Raw genomic sequence first — 19,121 nt, 5'->3', positions numbered from 1 at the left:
CCAGTGTGCTTCCTTCCTCTCTTCCCCCCTCTTTTAATTTTTTCTGTTTGTACCACTCATTTGGCACTTCCCCTGCCTTGTGACTTCCCTGATACTGTTGTATTGTTATTTTGTTTTTTCATACAGACTAATCTTATCTCCTGATTACCTAGATTTCTGGCTCCAGAGCAGGAACTGTACTGTATTTTTCTTTGTGTTTTCTTAACACTCACCAAAGCTCTTATAACTATACATAGGTAGGCCTCAGCAAGTAATGATTTTATAAGAGTAATTAAGGATGTGACTAGGCTTAGCTAGGGTTTTTAGTTTGAGGCACTTTAGATATGTTTGCTGTTTTAAAAAATACAAAATTAATTGACAGGATGCAGTATACATAAAATGATCTCTGCATTTAGTCCAGACATTAAAGAGATTAGTTAACATTAACCAAATTCAATTTTTTTTTTTACTCCCAAGCTCATATTGAAAAAAAGTTATATGAGATTCTTATATGATTTGAGAATAGCCTGAGCATGATCTCACCAACTGGAACAGAGTATTAAATAAAACATGAAACCTTCTTCCTTTTTGGAAGGATCTGTTTTATAGATTTTAAAATACAGATATTTGATGAAGTGGAGGAAAGAAGTAAGCTGCCCATAAGGAAATGATGAGTGCAAAGTGCTAAGTATTTAAATAACTAACTGAATATGAACAAAACTAAAGGGAATGTGATAGTATTCATTCAACACTTTTAGCTTCCCCATTTACAGGCTGAAAGGGTACAAGGAATAATCAGATGGATAGCATGATAATAGAGAAATATAGCTGAAATTTGGGAGCCTCTCTGAGTTGTTTGTCCTGGAGTCAGAGGACTTTGCTTCCCCTTGGAATTGTAAAGTAGCTAGCCATTGAAGTTTATAAGCTTGCTTCCCTTGTTGTTTCTTTAGTATTTGCTTGGATAGCAAGTCTTGAAAGTCTAGACCAGAAGTATTCTCCCTCAGAGAAGCTTTTATAAACACCTCTGATCACTGACTGACTCACAGCACAACCTTAGAGAAGCATTTATTATGGAGCATGGGATGATTGGTTTAAAAATTCCAACTAAGCAACCTACTCTTGGAATGGGACTACCTCCTTAGATTGATGGGATAGGACAGACTGAACTTTTTTAGATGTTTACAATTGAGTTCATCACTGATGCATTCTATGTTTGTTTGGTGGTTCAGGTTTTATTTTATAGCATTGTTGGCAGACAAAAATCATTTTGGTGTGAGAATGATCATTTGAAAATATTTTAAAATGTGATTAATCTTTTTTCCTTTTTTAAAAACCTGAGAAACCTCTCAGAGAAACTCAGATGAGAATAATTATTTGAAAATAGTTTAAATGTGATTAGAGGAATCTTTTTTCCTTATTTTAAAATCTGAGACCTCTCAGGGAAGCTCAGATGAGAAATATATGACCAGTGTCTTTGCACTTTAAAGGCTTAGATTCCAAGCCTAAAGGGTTCTTGTATGCTATTGGGAGGCTGTGACCTGCCCAGCATGGGCCTCGGCAGAACTGGAACTCAGGTCTTTCTGATTCAGTCAGGTGCTGTGCTGTGCTGCCCACCTAGGCAGGCTCTTTGGAGGATGAATGTGAGGTATATTAAAATAAGGAGACTGCAGACAATTTTTTAAAAATCAAAAGCCATTTTAAATTTTGATGTTTTTTTTCAGTCATTTCAGTCATGTTTGACTCTCTCCTGATCCCATTTGGGGTTTTCTTCACAAAGATACAGAGTGGTTTCCTTCTTCAGATCATTCCACAGATGGGGAAACTGATGCAAATAAGGGTTAAGTGATTTGCTTAAGTCACACAGCTATTAAGTGTCTGAGGCTGAATTTGAAGGCAAGAAGATGAATCTTTCTGACTCTATGGCTGGTACTCTATCCACTGTACTACCTAGCTATTCTTTTAAAAATAATAGAACCCACTAAAATGTATTTATTTTTAAGAACTTCCATGACATTGCAAAGATCTTTAGGGAGAAGAAAAGACAAAATTTGTTTCTACTTCTGCTATCTTCTCAAAGTGTAAGGGTATTAATGAAATTTGGAGACTTCTGTGGCATAGTTACTTAACAGTGCTAACATATTAGTATTAATGAGCAAGAAATGTGAGTACATATTTTGTTCAACTTTTGTTTTGTAAGTGATCATTTTAAAGCTTTGACAGTGTAGTTTGTTATGAAATGAAGCAAGAAATTGGCATATGTACATTGTGAGTCAGTTTTGACATCAATCAGGACTAGGAATTAAATGGAGGATTCTCGTGTTGGAGTATGGCTTTACTCCAGTATCCTGATTCAAAGGTAGTCATAAGCAAGCTTCCCCACTAGGTTTCAGTCATTAATTTGTGGAGTAGGGAAGAATCTGAGAAGGAAAATTGGGGGACTGCCTTGGATTTCCTGCCTTCCTGTTGAATCAGAAAGCAGTGGGAGGCCCTTTCCTTCCTATGAAATGCCATATCCTATTGCCTAAAATTCCCAGCATCTGCCTCCATTTTGGGGTTAGCCCCTCTGAGCACTTCTCTCATCATCACTTTGAAGTGTCAGCTGTCCTCTGGCTGTCATTTACGTTTTGCTGACTCCAGGTGTTTTTCAGTCATTTCCTCATCTCTACCCCACCCTCTTCCCCAATTTGGAATTTCTTTTATAAAACCCAGACACTGTTCAGTGTTGTGTAGAGAGTATCATTTGAAGAAAACAAAAATGGAAACAAAAGCCATTTCTATGCTTTCAGTTTTAATTCCAGAGAATGCATAAGTCTACTTGGGCTATACATATCTGTGCTCTACCCATGAATCTATGGGGGTTCTAGAATCAGATTTAGCTTTGGAAGGGACCTGAGGAATGGTTTCATCCAGGGGCCCAAGACCTGAGAAATTTCCCAGTCTCCCAGGGAATACATTTTTTGAACCCAAGTCCACCAGACTTTAAATGTTCTACTACATGTTCTACTACTCTGGAGTAATGAGTTATGTGTGTTTCTTAAAAGATGTGTATGTTTCTCTATCTTATATACTTCAAAAGCAAGCTTTTCTATTTCATTATTGGTATTTTCTCTAGTTTAAATGTCTAGTTGAAGACTAACACTTATCTCTTAATGTATTACAAAGATAATTGTCTTTGTATTTAATATTTCAAATTCTGTAACATTTATACTAAAGGAACAAGTACTTCATAAGTCATTGGGACTATTCTGTAATTTTGAAATGTTAATATTAAAATGGGGCATGTTTCTACTCTATTTCTCTTATCCTCATAATTTATAAAGTAAGATAACCAAAATCATTTTGAAGATTTACCTCAATGAAGAGTCCAGAAACCCAAACTGAAAAACTTACCCACATCCCTATCCCCACCCATGTTGGTTTGCTGTCTAAAGAGCACCGACTTGTTTCCGAGTAATGGGTGTGAAGGTTTAGCTTAGATCAGAACTGACCACTTCCAGCTGTCTGGAGAAGTAAATATAAAAATTAGGACTTACTGGTGAGGCTTAACAAAAGATACTTTGGTATTCTTTAGGTACAAGGAAAAAGAAAATTTGAATATAGCTTATTTTTTATGACAAAAGAAATGTCTTGTTTCTGTGAAGGATCCGAGAATTATATAAGTCTAGAACTAGAAGGGACCTCCGAGGCCATCTGATGCAACTCCCTCCCTTTATAGTTGAGGGAACTAAGGCCTAGAGCAGGAAAGAGATTTGCCCATGGGACACACCAGGAAATGAGAATCAGAGGTAGAATTTGAATGCAGGTCTTCTAATTTAAGAATCAAGGAATTCTCGATTCTGGCAAATGCTCTCTAGATTCAAATTCACATTTCTTGGTTTTTGTTTTGTTTTGTATTGTTTTGTTTTTTAGTTTATAAACTTCTTCTAGAGCAATCAAAAAGATTGCAAATATCAATGATCAGTATCCACTAAGGGGAGGTGTGCTGATGTTTTTTTGGAAGCACCTTGAAGTGTAAGCAGGATGTCTTCCTTAGACAAATGTTCTTACTCCATGTAAGTGATGGCTGAGGCCTATTAGGGTGGACCACTTGGATTTCCAGATTAATTAATTTTGAAATTGTGAATTCGAAAACTTAAAACTGTTTTAGAAGTAGAATTTAAGTGGCTTCACCAAAGAACTTTAGAATAAAAGTGCTTAGTATTTTCCAATAAATTTAAATTAAGGGATCATTTTTGCCATCTTTATCCAAATGTGCAAGGAGTATAGCTATCAATGGAGGAAACCTTATTTGAATTTAAATGTGGTGAAAAAGCAAATAGTTTTATTATTGTACCTGGGGGGGGGGGTTACATTAGCTTTGTTTTCTTTCAATTTTTCAGTTTTTTTCAATGAGCTTCTTCCTCTCTTTTTCTCTGTCCTCCTTTTTCCCCCTCATTTTCATTTCTTTTCTTTCAGAAGCCCTTCAGAGGCCAGTAACTGCATCTGATTTCGAGCCACAAGGTCTAAGTGAAGCAGCTCGTTGGAACTCTAAAGAAAACCTTCTAGCTGGTCCCAGTGAAAATGACCCTAATCTTTTTGTTGCACTGTATGATTTTGTGGCCAGTGGGGATAACACTCTAAGTATAACTAAAGGTAAGAGGACTGTGGGTGGCTAGAAATGATTTTAAGAGATAAAATTCAGAGAAATTATAGCTTTGATTGACCACTATTTAAATAATTTAAATAATACATTTAAAGTTTGGAATAGTAGAATCTGTTAGAAAAAAATGAAGGAAATCATTTTAGTAAAAGACTTCTTTTAAAAATTAAAGCCACAGTATTTCTTTTACAATATAGAGTAAAACTAAACTAGATATAGAGACATTTTGATTGATGTCTGTAGCCTAATGTTCTATTAATATTTATGTTAAGCTATAATTTTAATAAATGTCTAATATTAGAAATGGACCACATTAACCATAATATCTAGGTATCTAAATACATATTTCTATATACACATGAACATATGCACATAAGAATAGATTTTGCAAGAGTAAAGTAAATTATGTATTTAGGAATCTAAAGAAATCAACTTAGTAAGATTAAATAGAAATGAAATAACATGCTTATCTGGATTCCTATGGAGGATGACTTATCTAACTTGATTTTCTTTTAAAGGTGAAAAGCTCCGTGTCTTGGGCTATAATCACAATGGAGAATGGTGTGAAGCCCAAACTAAGAATGGACAGGGCTGGGTTCCAAGCAACTATATCACTCCAGTCAACAGTTTGGAGAAACATTCCTGGTACCATGGACCTGTGTCACGAAATGCTGCTGAATACCTGCTGAGCAGTGGAATCAATGGGAGCTTTCTGGTTCGGGAGAGTGAAAGCAGTCCAGGCCAGCGGTCCATTTCACTAAGATATGAAGGAAGGGTGTACCACTACAGGATAAACACTGCATCTGATGGAAAGGTAGGATTTCCAGAGAAGATTTGGGATGAAACCACAGGAATAAAAAGTACTAATCAAATCTGGCCTCATATACCTACTATCTCTGCAACTCTGGGCAAATTACTTAATCCCTGTCTTCCTCCATTTTCTTGTCTGAAGAATGGAGATAATAATAGCATCCACCTCCCAGTGTTGTGGGAGGCAGTTACACAACTCGTTGGATAGGTTCTAGACCTAGAATCAGGAAACCTGAGTTCAAATCTAGCCTCAGACACTTACTAGCTATGTGACACTGGGCAAATCATTTAACCTCTGATTACCTTCTTCCCCTGAAGATGGAAATGGCAAACTATTCCAGTATTGTTGTCACACAAAAAAAAACCCAAATCCTATGTATAGTATGGTCCATAGGGTCACAAAGAGTTGGACGCAACTGAACAGTGACAACAACTTTGTATGTTGTAAGGATAAAATAATTTTTATTTGTATAGTATTTTAATAATATATGTCATATACATATTTATACCTATATATAATATATATTTATTATTATAGCTATAAAAAAGCTAAAGATTTTACATAGACATCCCCGTCAGTTTACAGATGAGGAAATCAAAGGCCAGAGAAATTAGTGATTTGCCTAAAGTCACACAGCTAATTTTTGACAGATTTAGGATTAAATCTATTTGGGTCCCTTACATCAGATCATACAGGATACAACAGAGTTCAATCAAGAGTACGTTTCAGATTTTTTAGATGGTAACAATAATGTCTGTTATTTTTAAAATATTCTTATTTTTAGTCTGAATTTAAATGCCATAGAAAATGGGCATTAGTTAGAAAGAGGTATGTGTTTAGGCAACTAGATGGTAGAGTTGATAGAGCATTGGACTATAGTCAGGAAGAACTGAGTTCAAATCCAACCTCAAACACTAGCTGAAGGACCTTAGGCAAGTCACTTAAGCCCTGTTTACCTCAGTTTTCTCCACTGTAAAACAAGAATAATTATAGCATTCACCTTATAGGGTTATTTTGAGGATCAAATGAGATGGTATTTGCAAAAGTTCTTATCACCATGCCTGGAACAGAATCTGTCATCTGTCTCTCCGTGTGTGTTTGTGTGTGTGTGTGTGTGTGTGTGTGTGTACACATATATATAGACATCCATCTAAACACACATATATGTATATTTGCATAATCATACATATGCATATATATACATACCCATATATACACAAATGTATGTATATATTATTATTATTTGTTGTTTTTGAAAGGCAGTGGAGTGCCCAAGGTCACACAGTTAGGTAAGTATTAAGTATCTGAGGTCATATTTGAACTCTGGACCTCCTGACTCCAGGGCTGGTATTCTATCCACTGTGCCCCCTAGCTGCCCATATGTATATATTCCTCATCTTTAATCCACTTCTCTGTCGAATCATGTTTAGTCACTGCATTGGTCAGCATTCTTCAGTCTTTCACTTAGGTTTTTCTTTATGATTTTATATATAAATCATCTTCCTGACTTGCATTTTCTCTGCATCACTTTATTCAGGTCTTCCCAGGTATTTTTAAAATTGTTAATTACATGATTTCTTACAGAGCAGTACTGTTTTAGGATTTGACCTTATCAAATACGTTACTTGTTCTTTTAACTTAGCTTGCATGCCATATAAAAACAGACTGTGGTCAAGATTTGCTGGCCCTGCAAATATATTCCATTGTATTCAGATAGCATAGAAAGATACTCACTTAGCTTCCATTTCTCTGTGACTACAAAAAAAGTTATGAATAATTTTATACAAAAGGGTTCTTTTCCTCTTTGATCTTTTTAGGGAATGGGTCTAGTAGTAGCAAATTTGAGTAAAAGGATATGTTTAGTTTAATAACTTTGAGAACATTGTTCTAATTTACTTTCCAGAATGTCTACACCAATTCATAACTCCACAAACGATATATTAATGTCCCTTTTCCTCCATTACTCCTCCAGCAGATGTCATTTTCTTTTGTTGTCTTCTTTACCAATCTTAGTTTAGTTTTGAGGTTGGAATATCAGAGTTGTTTTAATTTGTATTTTTCAAATTATTTGTGATTTAGAACATTTCTCTGTCTGTGATTGTTGACAGCTTTTATTTATTCCTTTAGAAACTGCCAGTTCATTTATTGGAAAACAGTTTTCATTTTTTTTTATGAAAGTGCTGGCTGTAGTCATATCTCCAAAGAATTGTATTAATACTTATTGTATTAGACTTGTTTATTTAGATAATTCTTAAAATACATAGCTTTTCATCTGGAACTCTGGAACTGCTTTTTATATATTTATTTTTATCCCAATGGCTTATTTGTAAGGAACTTGTACCTGGAAGACCTAGCTGAGATAATTGAACCTTTAGGAATCAACAAGGTATAAAAATTATTTTCTTATGCTTTCCTAACTAGTATTTTCTCTCTTTTTTCCTCCAGAGTCTGATATTTGACATGTTAAGCTAGAGTTCTATTTTTTTTTAAACTAATACCTTGATTTCTTCTCTTTCTATTTGTTGGCCACATTTAATACAATTCCTTTGGTGGGCTCTATAATATTTCTCTAGACATTATAACCCTTAGCTCATCACTTTCTAAAATGTGAGCTTATTTTTTCTATCCAGGTGCTCCTCTTGAGATATTGACACTTTGGGAGATTTATTCAGTTCATTTGTGGGATTTACTGCTCCAAGGAGCACAGGCTTTAAGTAATACTACCCATCCCCCTCAGGGTAATGTTCTGAAGCTGAATATCTGGATCCTATCACTGATATTTAGCCATGGCAGTGGTCATTCAGAACCAGGTAATTGGTTTGGCTGTGTCCTATGCAAATTTGTTTATTAATCTTTAATTAGGAAAGACAATTCTTCCCCTGCCCCCCCAAAAGATGTTTGATTGTCATTGTTAAGAATGGATATAAAAGATTGGGACCTTTTATGACAGTCTTAGCAATGAGTGGTTTAAAATTTTGGTCAGAGAAAAAAGAATTTAAAAAGTTATTTCCAGATATTGAGACTCATAGACCCTGTTTCTAGGCCTCCTCCATATAAAAATCAATAGTATTCCAAACAGGTTCCTTTTGTTCCAGAGACACCTCACAAGGGATTACATTTGTTGAGTAACAGATTGGATTTCTAGGTAGTACTCTTTTCCCTCCTGCCCCCCCCCAAAAAAGAATTTTTCATCCCTCATCTGTCCTAGCACCTGGAAACACCTCAGTCTTTGGTGTCATTAGTCAACCCCTCTTGGGAATTTAATATCCACAGCTGGGATGAATGGCTTTGGTGGAATCATATCCTGTGCCTGAGTGAAAACAGCATAGGAAGGGAGAAGTATTGCAAAAATGTGTGGAACTGCTGCTTGGCATTAAAAGTATGCCTGACATAGCAGTACTTTGATACAGTCTTTTGCAAGCTTCCAAAGGGAAATTTTAAGGATGATTAGGATGGGTAGGCTTGAATTTGACTATGCTTAATTATTCTTATTTTAGTATTAGCTAATCTTTAAAAAATGTATTGAAGTAAAGCAGATTTGCAAGTAAGTTCCCTCAGGATTTTTCTTTTTGCTTCCACCCTCTTGGCTCATCTTTTTCTTTGTCCCTAGGCTTACATAGAAGGGTTTGTAAATTACAATTTCCAGCCAAGTGACCCAAAGCTGCCAGACCTGGACCACTAGTCTACTCCAGAAAGCTTTTGTTGTTTTGAATTAGAAGCTCAATTCTCCTGTTCTCTAATGAAGTTGAGCAATCATTATTTTCTGGTTGACTTTAAAATCTCTAAGTTTTTCACAGCAAGGATTACTGGGATTTATCCCAGTTCATAGGATATTTTTGTTGTTTAGGACCATGGCATGAGAGTAGTTTTGAAATTTGTTTTGGTTGCTTTGTTCATTTTTTCATGTATTCTGGTTACTTTAGGCTATATTTTCAATTATTCAAATTCATTGTAATTCTCTGTTTCTCACCCCTTTCTTATAGTATTTATTTAGATCTTTTATTCCTCTTTCTTAGGAAGAAAGGTTCAATATTCATTATAAATTCATTTTATGGATTGCTCTGATATGTTCAGTTTGGTAAGAGTAGATCTTGGGCAAAAATGATGAACCAGTTCTTTAATTTCTCAATTTTTCTAAATGTTTACCACCTTAAAAGGCATAGCATGTGTGGTAGGACTAGAGCAGAGCTTACTAAAATACAACTGAATGTTCCTATGAAGAAAAATATGGAAAGTTAGTATCAGAATTGGATTTATAGGGGTGGCTAGGTGGCACAGTAGATAGAGCACCAGCCCTGGAGTCAGAAGTGCCTGAGTTCAAATCCAGCCTCAGACACTTAATAATTACCTAACTACCTAGCTGTGTGGCCTTGGGCAACCCATTTGCCTTGCAAAAACAAAACAACAAGAACTGGATTTATAGGATTGGTGTGCTGGTTAATTTTAACAACTGATGGGGGGCGTGTACACATTTAATCTGCATTATTAACATTTTCTCCACTTCTTAATTCTAGATAATCAACAAAATAGTAATTCTAGCCCTGATTTTTGATATTAAATGTTCATGTTGAAAATTTAACAGTTAACTTTTCAAAGTTGTTCACTGACTCCAGTACATCATTGGCTTAGAGCCTTCCTAATAGTTTATAGAAGGTCCCAAGGGAGCATCAGCTCTGGGACATTACCGTATGGGAGAAGTCCGACAGAAGCATTCTGTTTTTCTCAGTGCTACACAAGTTCTCAGTTAAGCCTCTGGTTCTGTTTGTTAGCAGTAAAGCATAGTCTTGAATTTTTTTGAGGAGGAAATCTTTCAGGTTATTGGGATGATTCAAAAGCAGTATTCTGGAAATATACTGTATGCATGAAATATTCAGAGCCACAGTACCAGACCATTCATAATTGTTAGCTTCACTTTCTTCTCTGAACATGCCATGAATTCCTGATACAGATTGCAGCTCATGAGCATAATTCTTCCCCTGAGAGCATAATACAGAAATGAGGAAGGAGTATACCAGACTGAAGTGTTAGGAAATAATCATGAACAGAATATACAGGGTAAGACAGTAGTTTTAATATTTAATGAGTTTAATATGTAAATTTTATAGTGGAAGGAGAAATAGTCACAGGAGCTATAAATTTAATTATTGAAAAGAATAAAGTTGACCTCCTCTGTGAAACTTGCCATAATTTGGAAATCTCTTTAACAAAGTAGCCTATGAGGGAAGAAAGGAGATCTAAGAACAAAATCTGTATAAATAAGGGCTTAGGGAGAACTATTAAGAGGATTCTGTGTCACAGAAGGAATGTGATCTTGTGGTATCAGGTGGAACTTCTTATATATAGGCTCTGTGCTTCAAGGGCAATGAGCATTCTTACCAGTGAATTTGTCCTAATACTTATAGGTATCTTCTGCCCCCTATGGTTTCCATGTAATTTATTACTACAGATTTGTTCTAAGGAACTTCTCATAGAATTTGTATATCCTTGCCTCTTCTCCATAATGTTGAAAATTATAATATGTACTAACTGAAGAGGGAGAATTTGGAGCATTATTAAGCATTTGAGTGAAGTGATTAGATCATTGTTGGCTTCTCCTGGGAGAAATAGGAAAGGAATTATTAAGTGTTCTTTACTTCCAACTTAATTTTCTATATAAACCATGCTAATATTGTTGGTACCTAACATGAAAGGGAACACTTTACCTGACAATATATATTATACAAACCACAAATCTCAGAAATGCAAAACACCAATTTTTTTCCCCTTCAACTTGCCAGGTCTGAATGTCTGTGTTTACGTGTGACTCATGTTATCACTAGAACAATTCACTCTGTGGTTTCTCTTCATGTTCTTTGAAGAAATCTAGTGGTATATGTGCTTGGGTCATACTTCCCCTTTCTAAGCAGTTCAAAGAATATTACCATTCAACAGAAATAGCATGTTAAATTAGTGTACCCTTAAGTCACCAATGGTGAACTATTCCTGTCTCTATTCCAAGAACAGACTTTCTGGCTGAAAATTTTATTTTTTGGCATTGAATGAGATGAATTTATTAACAAAGGTTTGTAACACTGAAGTCTACCTTGTAAACCATTTGCAATTCGTATGATTTGAGCAAAACTATAAACATCCTTGCTAACATAATTAATTTCTGTCTTTTTGTGGGTCCAAGTTTTTATTGACTTGAACATTTTGCCATTATTTCTTTTTTTTGAATTTCATTACAAATCTTGTCACCTTCTACTTATTAGAAAATTAATTACTCTCAGTAAATAGACAATCTGAGATTCCTATAGTATATCTCTGGTCTTGTATGCATATTATGAGGAATTTTAAAGAAATTTTTTAAAAAGGGTTACTGTTTTTTTTTTAAATTAGGAAGCAATATTTTACCCCTTTTAAAAAATTAAGACACACAGCTACCCACACTCATACAAGCGCTTTTTCTTGACTCCTCCTTCTTCCTTTCCTCCCTTCCCTTTTTCACTCCTCTTTTTTCCTTTTCTTTCTTCTTATTTTTTCCTTTTCCCTTCTTCCTTTCCTCTTTCCTCCTTTTTTCTTTTTTCATCCCTTTCTTCTAATATGTATGGTGATTTTTTTTTTTACTAAAACAGAATTGTAATGTTTTAGGTCTTAAAGAAAATGATATGATTTTTGCCTTACAGATTTTCATGCTTTCCCATGATAGAAGGGGGCATATTACCCCTCTCCTCCCATTTTCTTTTTTGAGACGCTTTAACCCTGAGTCCATTAAGAAGTCTCAGATCACTTCCTGGATAGGCCTGTTTCTTATTGTTTCATTTTTTTTGAGGGTCAGACCTCTGTGATTTATGAACTTTGGGAACATGATGCTTGATGTGTGATGCAAAGAGCAAAAAACATAAATTGTAGGAAATCTCATATACCTGATCATGTTTATCTTCTTGCCAATGGTGTGTTTTTAGAACAAGCCCTTTTTAAAATATGATGAAAAAAGTTTGTGCTTTTTAATTCAGTATATTGGATTTCTCTTTGCAAGTCTGTTTTCCTGCCTGATTGGGTACCTATTTGTTAATCAATAACTATTTATGAAGAACCTACTATGTGCTAGCCTTTGTGCTAGATGCTTAGGATGCATAGAAAAGTAAAATGTAGTCCTTGTTCTCAAGGAGTTCACAGTCTCATGGGAGAGATAATATGCAAACTTTATACAGGCCATTTAGGACAAAGGCAAGTTACAGAGAGGGAGGCACTAGAACTAAGAGGGAAACCAGGAAAGATTTCTTGAAGAAGAAGGGATTTTAGTTAGAACTTGAAGGAAACCAGGTAAGCCAAGAGATAAGATTGAAGGAGAGAAGGTATTACCTGCATGAGGAATGATCTCTGAAAAGTTGGGAGGTAGAGTGACATGTTTGAGAAACCACAAGGAGATTGAAGGGAATGTGAGGTGGAAGAAGACTGGAAAGGTTGGGGGTGGGGAGTGGTATGTGTGGTGAAGAGCTTTGTATACCAAAAAGGATTTTATGTTTGCAGACTACTTTATATTATCCATAATGCAGTCTGAACTATTTAGGATTAGACTATTAGATTATTTGGATATCTCATTTAATTTACGGATATATTCTCCATCAATAACCCCTTTTCATAAACTTTACAACCTGTGTAGTTCCTATCCATATCTTTTCCAGTATTTGTCAATAGAGATTCACCCATCTGTACACCCATTGTGATAGATAGCTAGAGCTTTTATTAAGTAATTGTTGTGCTAAGCATTGGAAGTGCAAATAGAAGCAAACTAGAGTCTTTGACCTAAAGGAACTCATATTCTAATGGAGGAAAAGCAATGTGAAGGAATTTTGATGGGCAGGAAGTGTCCAGGAAGCGTCCAGGAAGCATCCAGGAAGCTTAGACCCCAGTAAAATAAAGCAAAAACTTACCTCTCCAAGCTGAGGGACCAAGGAGGGTAAGGTTTAGTTGAAAGGGCATAGATGGTACGTGAAGTGGGGAAGAAATAATTAGTGACATTTGATTTATTTAATCTTGTTTCTATGCTGTCTGATATAATGTCATTTTTCTGCTTGCTTTAGCTATACGTCTCTTCAGAGAGCCGCTTTAATACTTTGGCAGAGTTGGTTCATCACCATTCAACAGTGGCAGATGGATTGATAACCACTCTGCATTATCCAGCTCCCAAGAGAAACAAGCCCACCATATATGGAGTGTCTCCTAACTATGATAAGTGGGAGATTGAGCGGACAGACATTACCATGAAGCACAAACTTGGAGGAGGGCAGTATGGAGAAGTGTATGAAGGTGTATGGAAAAAGTATAGCCTAACCGTGGCTGTAAAAACCTTGAAGGTAAGTACTGGTCTGAAGCAAACCTTAACTGTATGTTTTATGTTTAGAGTGAATAGAATAATTGCTGATGGTGTGTAACTTAAGTATAATTAGTTACTTTATTAAATAATGAAAAGCAATTAAGCCAAAAATTGTGCTGTCCATGAATAAGTCTAAACTTGTAAATTAATCTGTGCCAGCTGTTCATTTCAGTCCTTACAGTGATTATGTTTCTGTGTAAAGATTGAATTATGTATGGTTTTAATGTATTACACATGGGTAGAGGTAAGAATCGCTAAGGTTCTTGGCTACAATAGAATTTGTCCTTTTAGTCAGTGAACATTTATTAAGCTCTTACTGTGGTTTTAATTATTGTGCTGGGAACTTAAAGGAAGGTAAAAAGGAAAAATCAGTGCCTGCTGTCATGGAACTGACAATCTGTGGAGGAAACAAGATGTACAAAGAAGATATAGACAGGATAAATTGGAGGTAGTCTCTATGGTAGGCACTAAGATTAAGGAGGACTGAGAAAGACTTCTTGTAGAAGGTGAGCCTTTAGCTGAGAGAGCCATGGAAGCTAGGAAAAGTGTCACAGTCATGGGAGACAGCCATTGAAAACAGTTGGGAGATGTCACATTAGAGGAACAGGAAGGAGGTCGGTATCCCTGGATTGCAGAATATACATATAAAAGAATAGGATGTGAAAATTCTGTGGAGATATTTGATCTTTAGGAAGATTAATTTCACAGTTGTTTAAAAGATTGAAGTGGGGAGACTTCCGGGGTAGCAGTGTTTTCAGGATGGAGCCAGATTTCAGTTAAGTGAAAGAAGATAGATGGAGTGAGAAAGGAAAAGGTTTGTTGTCTTTAGACCTGGCATTCTAAAGAGCTCAGAGGAAGAGTTGGATAGCTTTAATCTCAGAGTTTGAAATTAGGACTTGGGTTGAGGAAGATGGGAATAAGATGGTCAGTGGAGTTTGAACAGTGGCAGTCAGAAGTTCATAATCACTGGAATGGGATGGATTTTACAGGGTGAAAGTATGTTAATCTTTAAAGAATGATTTCTGGTAGTTTATCATTTTCCACAGAGGTTTGATTTTGGATAGAGTTTTACCAGGGCTTAGGCTTGGACAAACACTGTCAGCAAGTGTTAAGTAGCTTTTAGAAAGAGGTATTTAATAAGATAGTAAATAATAGCTTTTGATACAAAATATTTCCCCCAAAGTCTGTGATACATTCCCTCACAGTATGTAGAATTCAAAGAAGAGGGAGCTTAAGGTTAGAGAGCACATATGACAAAGGGATCACATCGCTATTTGATGGTCTTCATTTTCTCCAACTTGTGTGGTGGAGGAGTTCCCTATAAGCATGATGAATCCTAGCTACTGTTCTGCCACTGATACTAGTTGTTACTGGGGACTTTCAGTTTTTGAAAAAGTTCTTTGGAAGTTACAAATTTCAGTTAAATACAGGTATTAAGTAGCTATTTATTCTTGAGATTTCAAAGAAGGAAAAATTTTTCTGAGTTGAGATCTTTTAAGAGTTATTCCAAATGGTTTGTGTTACCTTCTTTGAAAGTTAGCTGCTTGAGGTATCTCCAAACATGTCTCTCTCTCCTTAGAGACAGGGCAAGATTATATTAAAGCCAAATGATACAAGAGACTTTATGACTGAAATCATCCTCATACTTTATTACTGTGATTTCCGCCTATTAGAATAATACTCAGCATTTGTGATTTTCAGATGTTATTACTTTTTTTAAAATTTCTTTCACATAGTGAGCCCCAAGGAAAGATTCTTAATTTTCAACTTACCTCCTTCAAAGGATGGAACTCTTAAAATCCCTTCTACTTCTAAAGCATTGTGATCATATGGCTTTACTTGGGACTAGCGTGCCCCCTAGTGTTGATCAGTATTTTCTGCTTCCTTTAGTTGAATAAGTAATTATGTTGAATTACCAAGAAAAATGGAGATTCAGTGCTTATTGTGGATACCTACTAGTTGAAAAAAAAAAACCTAACCACTCATTCATGAAAGAGAAAGAAATTAAAGTGAAAGTTAGAGTAACTGAAAATCAGAATTGAAAAGAACTTCAAACACCATCTAACCTTTTTATATGCAGAAACTGGGGCTGCATATGTATTCCTCAGAGAAAACTCAGGGCAGACTTAGAAATAGAATCCAATCTTGCTGGAAACTTCAGTGTTCTTTCCATCATACTCTGTTGCCTCTCAGTGTTGTTAATCCTTCTCAAGAAAACTTCTGACCCATTCTCTATTGTTAACTGTATCAAACATTTTTCTTCCTAGAGATTATACTAATGCAACAAATTTTCCTTTAGTACTAACACAACTAAACTAAGACACTATTCTTCCTAACTGGTTAACATGAGTAATGGATCCACCAGAAAAAACTTTAAAAATCATTCTGTTCAACCCCCTCATGAGAAATAAGACCCAGAAAAGTTAAGTAACTTTCCCAAGGTAATACCAGTTCTGCCAGTAGTAGACTGACTTCAAAATCTGACTCCAGATTTAGTGTTCTTGAGGGAAACTTCCATTTTATTGAGAATAATTCTTGGTATTTGTGCAGGAAAAAAAAATGTCACAAATTAAGCAACAGAGTAGAGATTATCAAGGCATATGGAGTCTTTAGAATAGAAGTAGAAACCCTTGGATGCTGCAACTGTTTCTGAAAATGAACACAATAGCATGTCACCTATGCATTGATATTGTGTTTCAGTACCTAGAATCAGCTTTCACTAAGTCAGTCTAGAATGTTGAGGAGAATGTCAACTGGGAATTTCCCAAGTTATCCTCAGCTGACAAATCCAAACGAGAAGATAATAGTACTGCTACTGTTACTCTTTTATTTACTTTTCTTGCATTTCTGGTTACTAAACTAAATCAGAAGCCACTCAAGATGGGTGACAAGGATAATGAGGGAAGCAGAAACTATTACCAGATGAGGATCATTTCAAGGAACTAAGGAGAACCCAGAGTAGAAAAGACTTATGGGAGGGAGAGAGGAAAGGGTATGCTTCCTTGAAATAGATTGTTGTTGTTGTTTGTCCTTTCTTGAAGAGGACTAAAGGCATTAGGAGGACTGTGTTGTCTTGACTTGTGAGTGAATCAGATTTAAATAAGGTAGACCTGTGTAAAGTCATTAGCCTACTCTCTCCTCCAAAGTCATCAGAGTCCTGTCAGAAGAAATAGGGCAGGACCACTGATGATGGCCCTGGATGAAGTGAAATAGAAGAGGTGTGGTGGAGATGGTTAAAATTCTCTAGGTTCTTGACTGTTAGGGTGTGTCTGTCATAGAGAGGTGATTTTCAGGAGAGAGGAAATGTTAGAAAATGATGTGCTAAGATGGGGTTGTAGAGTAGGATGCAAAGAATCATGTTGGGGGGCGGCTAGGTGGCACAATGGATAAAGCACCGGCCCTGGAGTCAGGAGTACCTGTGTTCAAATCTGGCCTCAGACACTTAATAATTACCTAGCCTTGTGGCCTTGGGCAAGCCACTTAACCCCATTTGCCTTACCAAAAAAAAGCCTAAAAAAAATAAGAATCATGTTGGGATGGAGATAGAGAAAGATATATGATTTTCTATGAAGAGGTTGATCTTAAAAGCATGGATTGATTCTTATGTGGAAGACTCCTTCAAGTGAAGATTTTCTAGATTTGCTTTAAGAATGGTGTCTATTTGGGGCAGAATTGACAGGGCAAGTTTAAAGTTTTTTTCTGTTTACCTTCCAGCTGGCCCATGGAAAAGCTAGTCTTTATGTTTGGGTGACCAGTCTTAAATCTCAAATCATGGTTTTTAACTTTGAATTCTTTGGACAAAGAAGGTAGCTAAGAAATCGAACTATTGAGATGACAAAGAAAGTGTGACCAGATGTATTGAACTCACTTCTCAAAGGAACCTTTCACAATTCCTGGGAGTGTCCCAGAGACAAAAAGCAAGAAAGAGGGGAGGGGGAATCATTTGAACAACTACAACTCAATTCCCACTGGCCCCTGACTTAGATTTGAGGATAGATCATTTGGGGACATGAGTTTACAAGCTATGTGCTTCTTCACACTTCAAACAGATAAGCCTACCAGACAGGATTTGTCTTTTACTAAAAGGTAATTCTCAGAGAAAGTGTTATGGGTTGAGTTAAAGGGGGCACCTGTTGAGGAGCTGGGGTGGGGCAGCCAGGAAGGGAGAATGCCTCTTAGAAGACCACTTGGCCCATATGTCCCATTATAAGAATTGGGGACATCTAATTTCTGTATATGATTGAAAGAGCCTGGAGATGGTGGGAGGCCAAAGTGTTTAAAGGGGCCAGAAATTGGGGTGAAAAGAGGAGTAAGAATTTATTTAGTGCTTAACATGCGCTTCATGCTAAGTGTTTTACAATCCTCACAACTTTATGAGGTAGGTGTCACTGTGATCCGCATTTTGTAGTTGGGGAAAGAAAAGTGGACAAGATAAGTGACTTACCTAGGGTCATTTATCTTGTAAATGTCTGAGGTTAGATTTGAATTCAGTTTGATTTGAATCCAGTTTCAGTGCTATCCACTGAACCATTTGACTGTTTTTAATAAAGAAGACTGTTAGTCAGGTACTAAATATCCTGTGGAAAAGAAAGAATGTCTTAGAGGTCCTTAGACAATAGTGACAAAGATTTTTTCAGATTGTAGGAAAGATGAAAGTATGAAACAGCTTGACATGGTGAATAAATTACTGAATGAATGGGCATTTAGTAGGTCTACCGTGTTCCAGTTCTGTGCTAAAAGCACCAGTGTGTAAATACAAACAAGCAAGATGGCCCCTGCTGGGGCAGTTTTGTAGTGCAGTAGATAGAGCACCACCAGCCCTGGAGTCAGGGACTGGGGTTCAAATCTGGCCTCAGACACTTAATTCTTACTTAACTGTGTGACCTTGGGCAAGTCATTTAACCCCATTGCCTTGCCAAAAAAACAAACAAACACGATAGTCCCTACCTTCTAGAACCTTTCTTTCTTAATAGGGAAGTCAACACATGCAGAACAATGGTGGCAATGAAGGAAGGTTTGGGATAGACAGGGTCCTAGAAATCGTAATGACAGCCATAGAAAGTTGATTGGCATGTCCTTACATGGAACTGTTTACAGAATTAGAATTAGAAGGGAAGAGAGGTCAGAGGGAGAGGACATTGGTGTTTTGTCTAATACCAGGCAGTTCCAAGTGAGGGTGGAGTCCTGGATACAAACTCTGGAGGGTTCAGATGCTAGTTGTATGAACACAGGTAACTTATGAACTTAGCCCCTCTGAGCCTTCAGACTCCTCATCTGTACAATAATAATAGGCCAGTTTCACAGAGTTTTAAGATCAAATGGAATAATGTACA

At 36.3% G+C, this 19,121-nt stretch overlaps 1 protein-coding gene across 2 annotated transcripts in view; it reads left to right on the top strand.

Moving 5' to 3' along the window:
* ABL1 (ABL proto-oncogene 1, non-receptor tyrosine kinase) overlaps positions 1 to 19,121 on the top strand; it is a 186,473-nt gene that overhangs the window by 135,546 nt on the left and 31,806 nt on the right. For both annotated transcript variants that reach the window (XM_074210908.1, XM_074210909.1), the window contains exons 2-4: positions 4,435 to 4,611; positions 5,137 to 5,432; positions 13,496 to 13,768. In XM_074210908.1, coding sequence (XP_074067009.1) covers positions 4,435 to 4,611; positions 5,137 to 5,432; positions 13,496 to 13,768 — 746 coding nt within the window. The remainder of the gene's footprint in view (positions 1 to 4,434; positions 4,612 to 5,136; positions 5,433 to 13,495; positions 13,769 to 19,121) is intronic.

This window comes from Macrotis lagotis, chromosome 1, assembly GCF_037893015.1.
Source record: "Macrotis lagotis isolate mMagLag1 chromosome 1, bilby.v1.9.chrom.fasta, whole genome shotgun sequence".
NCBI lineage: Eukaryota > Metazoa > Chordata > Mammalia > Peramelemorphia > Peramelidae > Macrotis > Macrotis lagotis.
The sequence above is the reverse complement of the archived record's forward strand: the minus strand, read 5'-3'. Positions and strand labels throughout refer to the sequence as shown.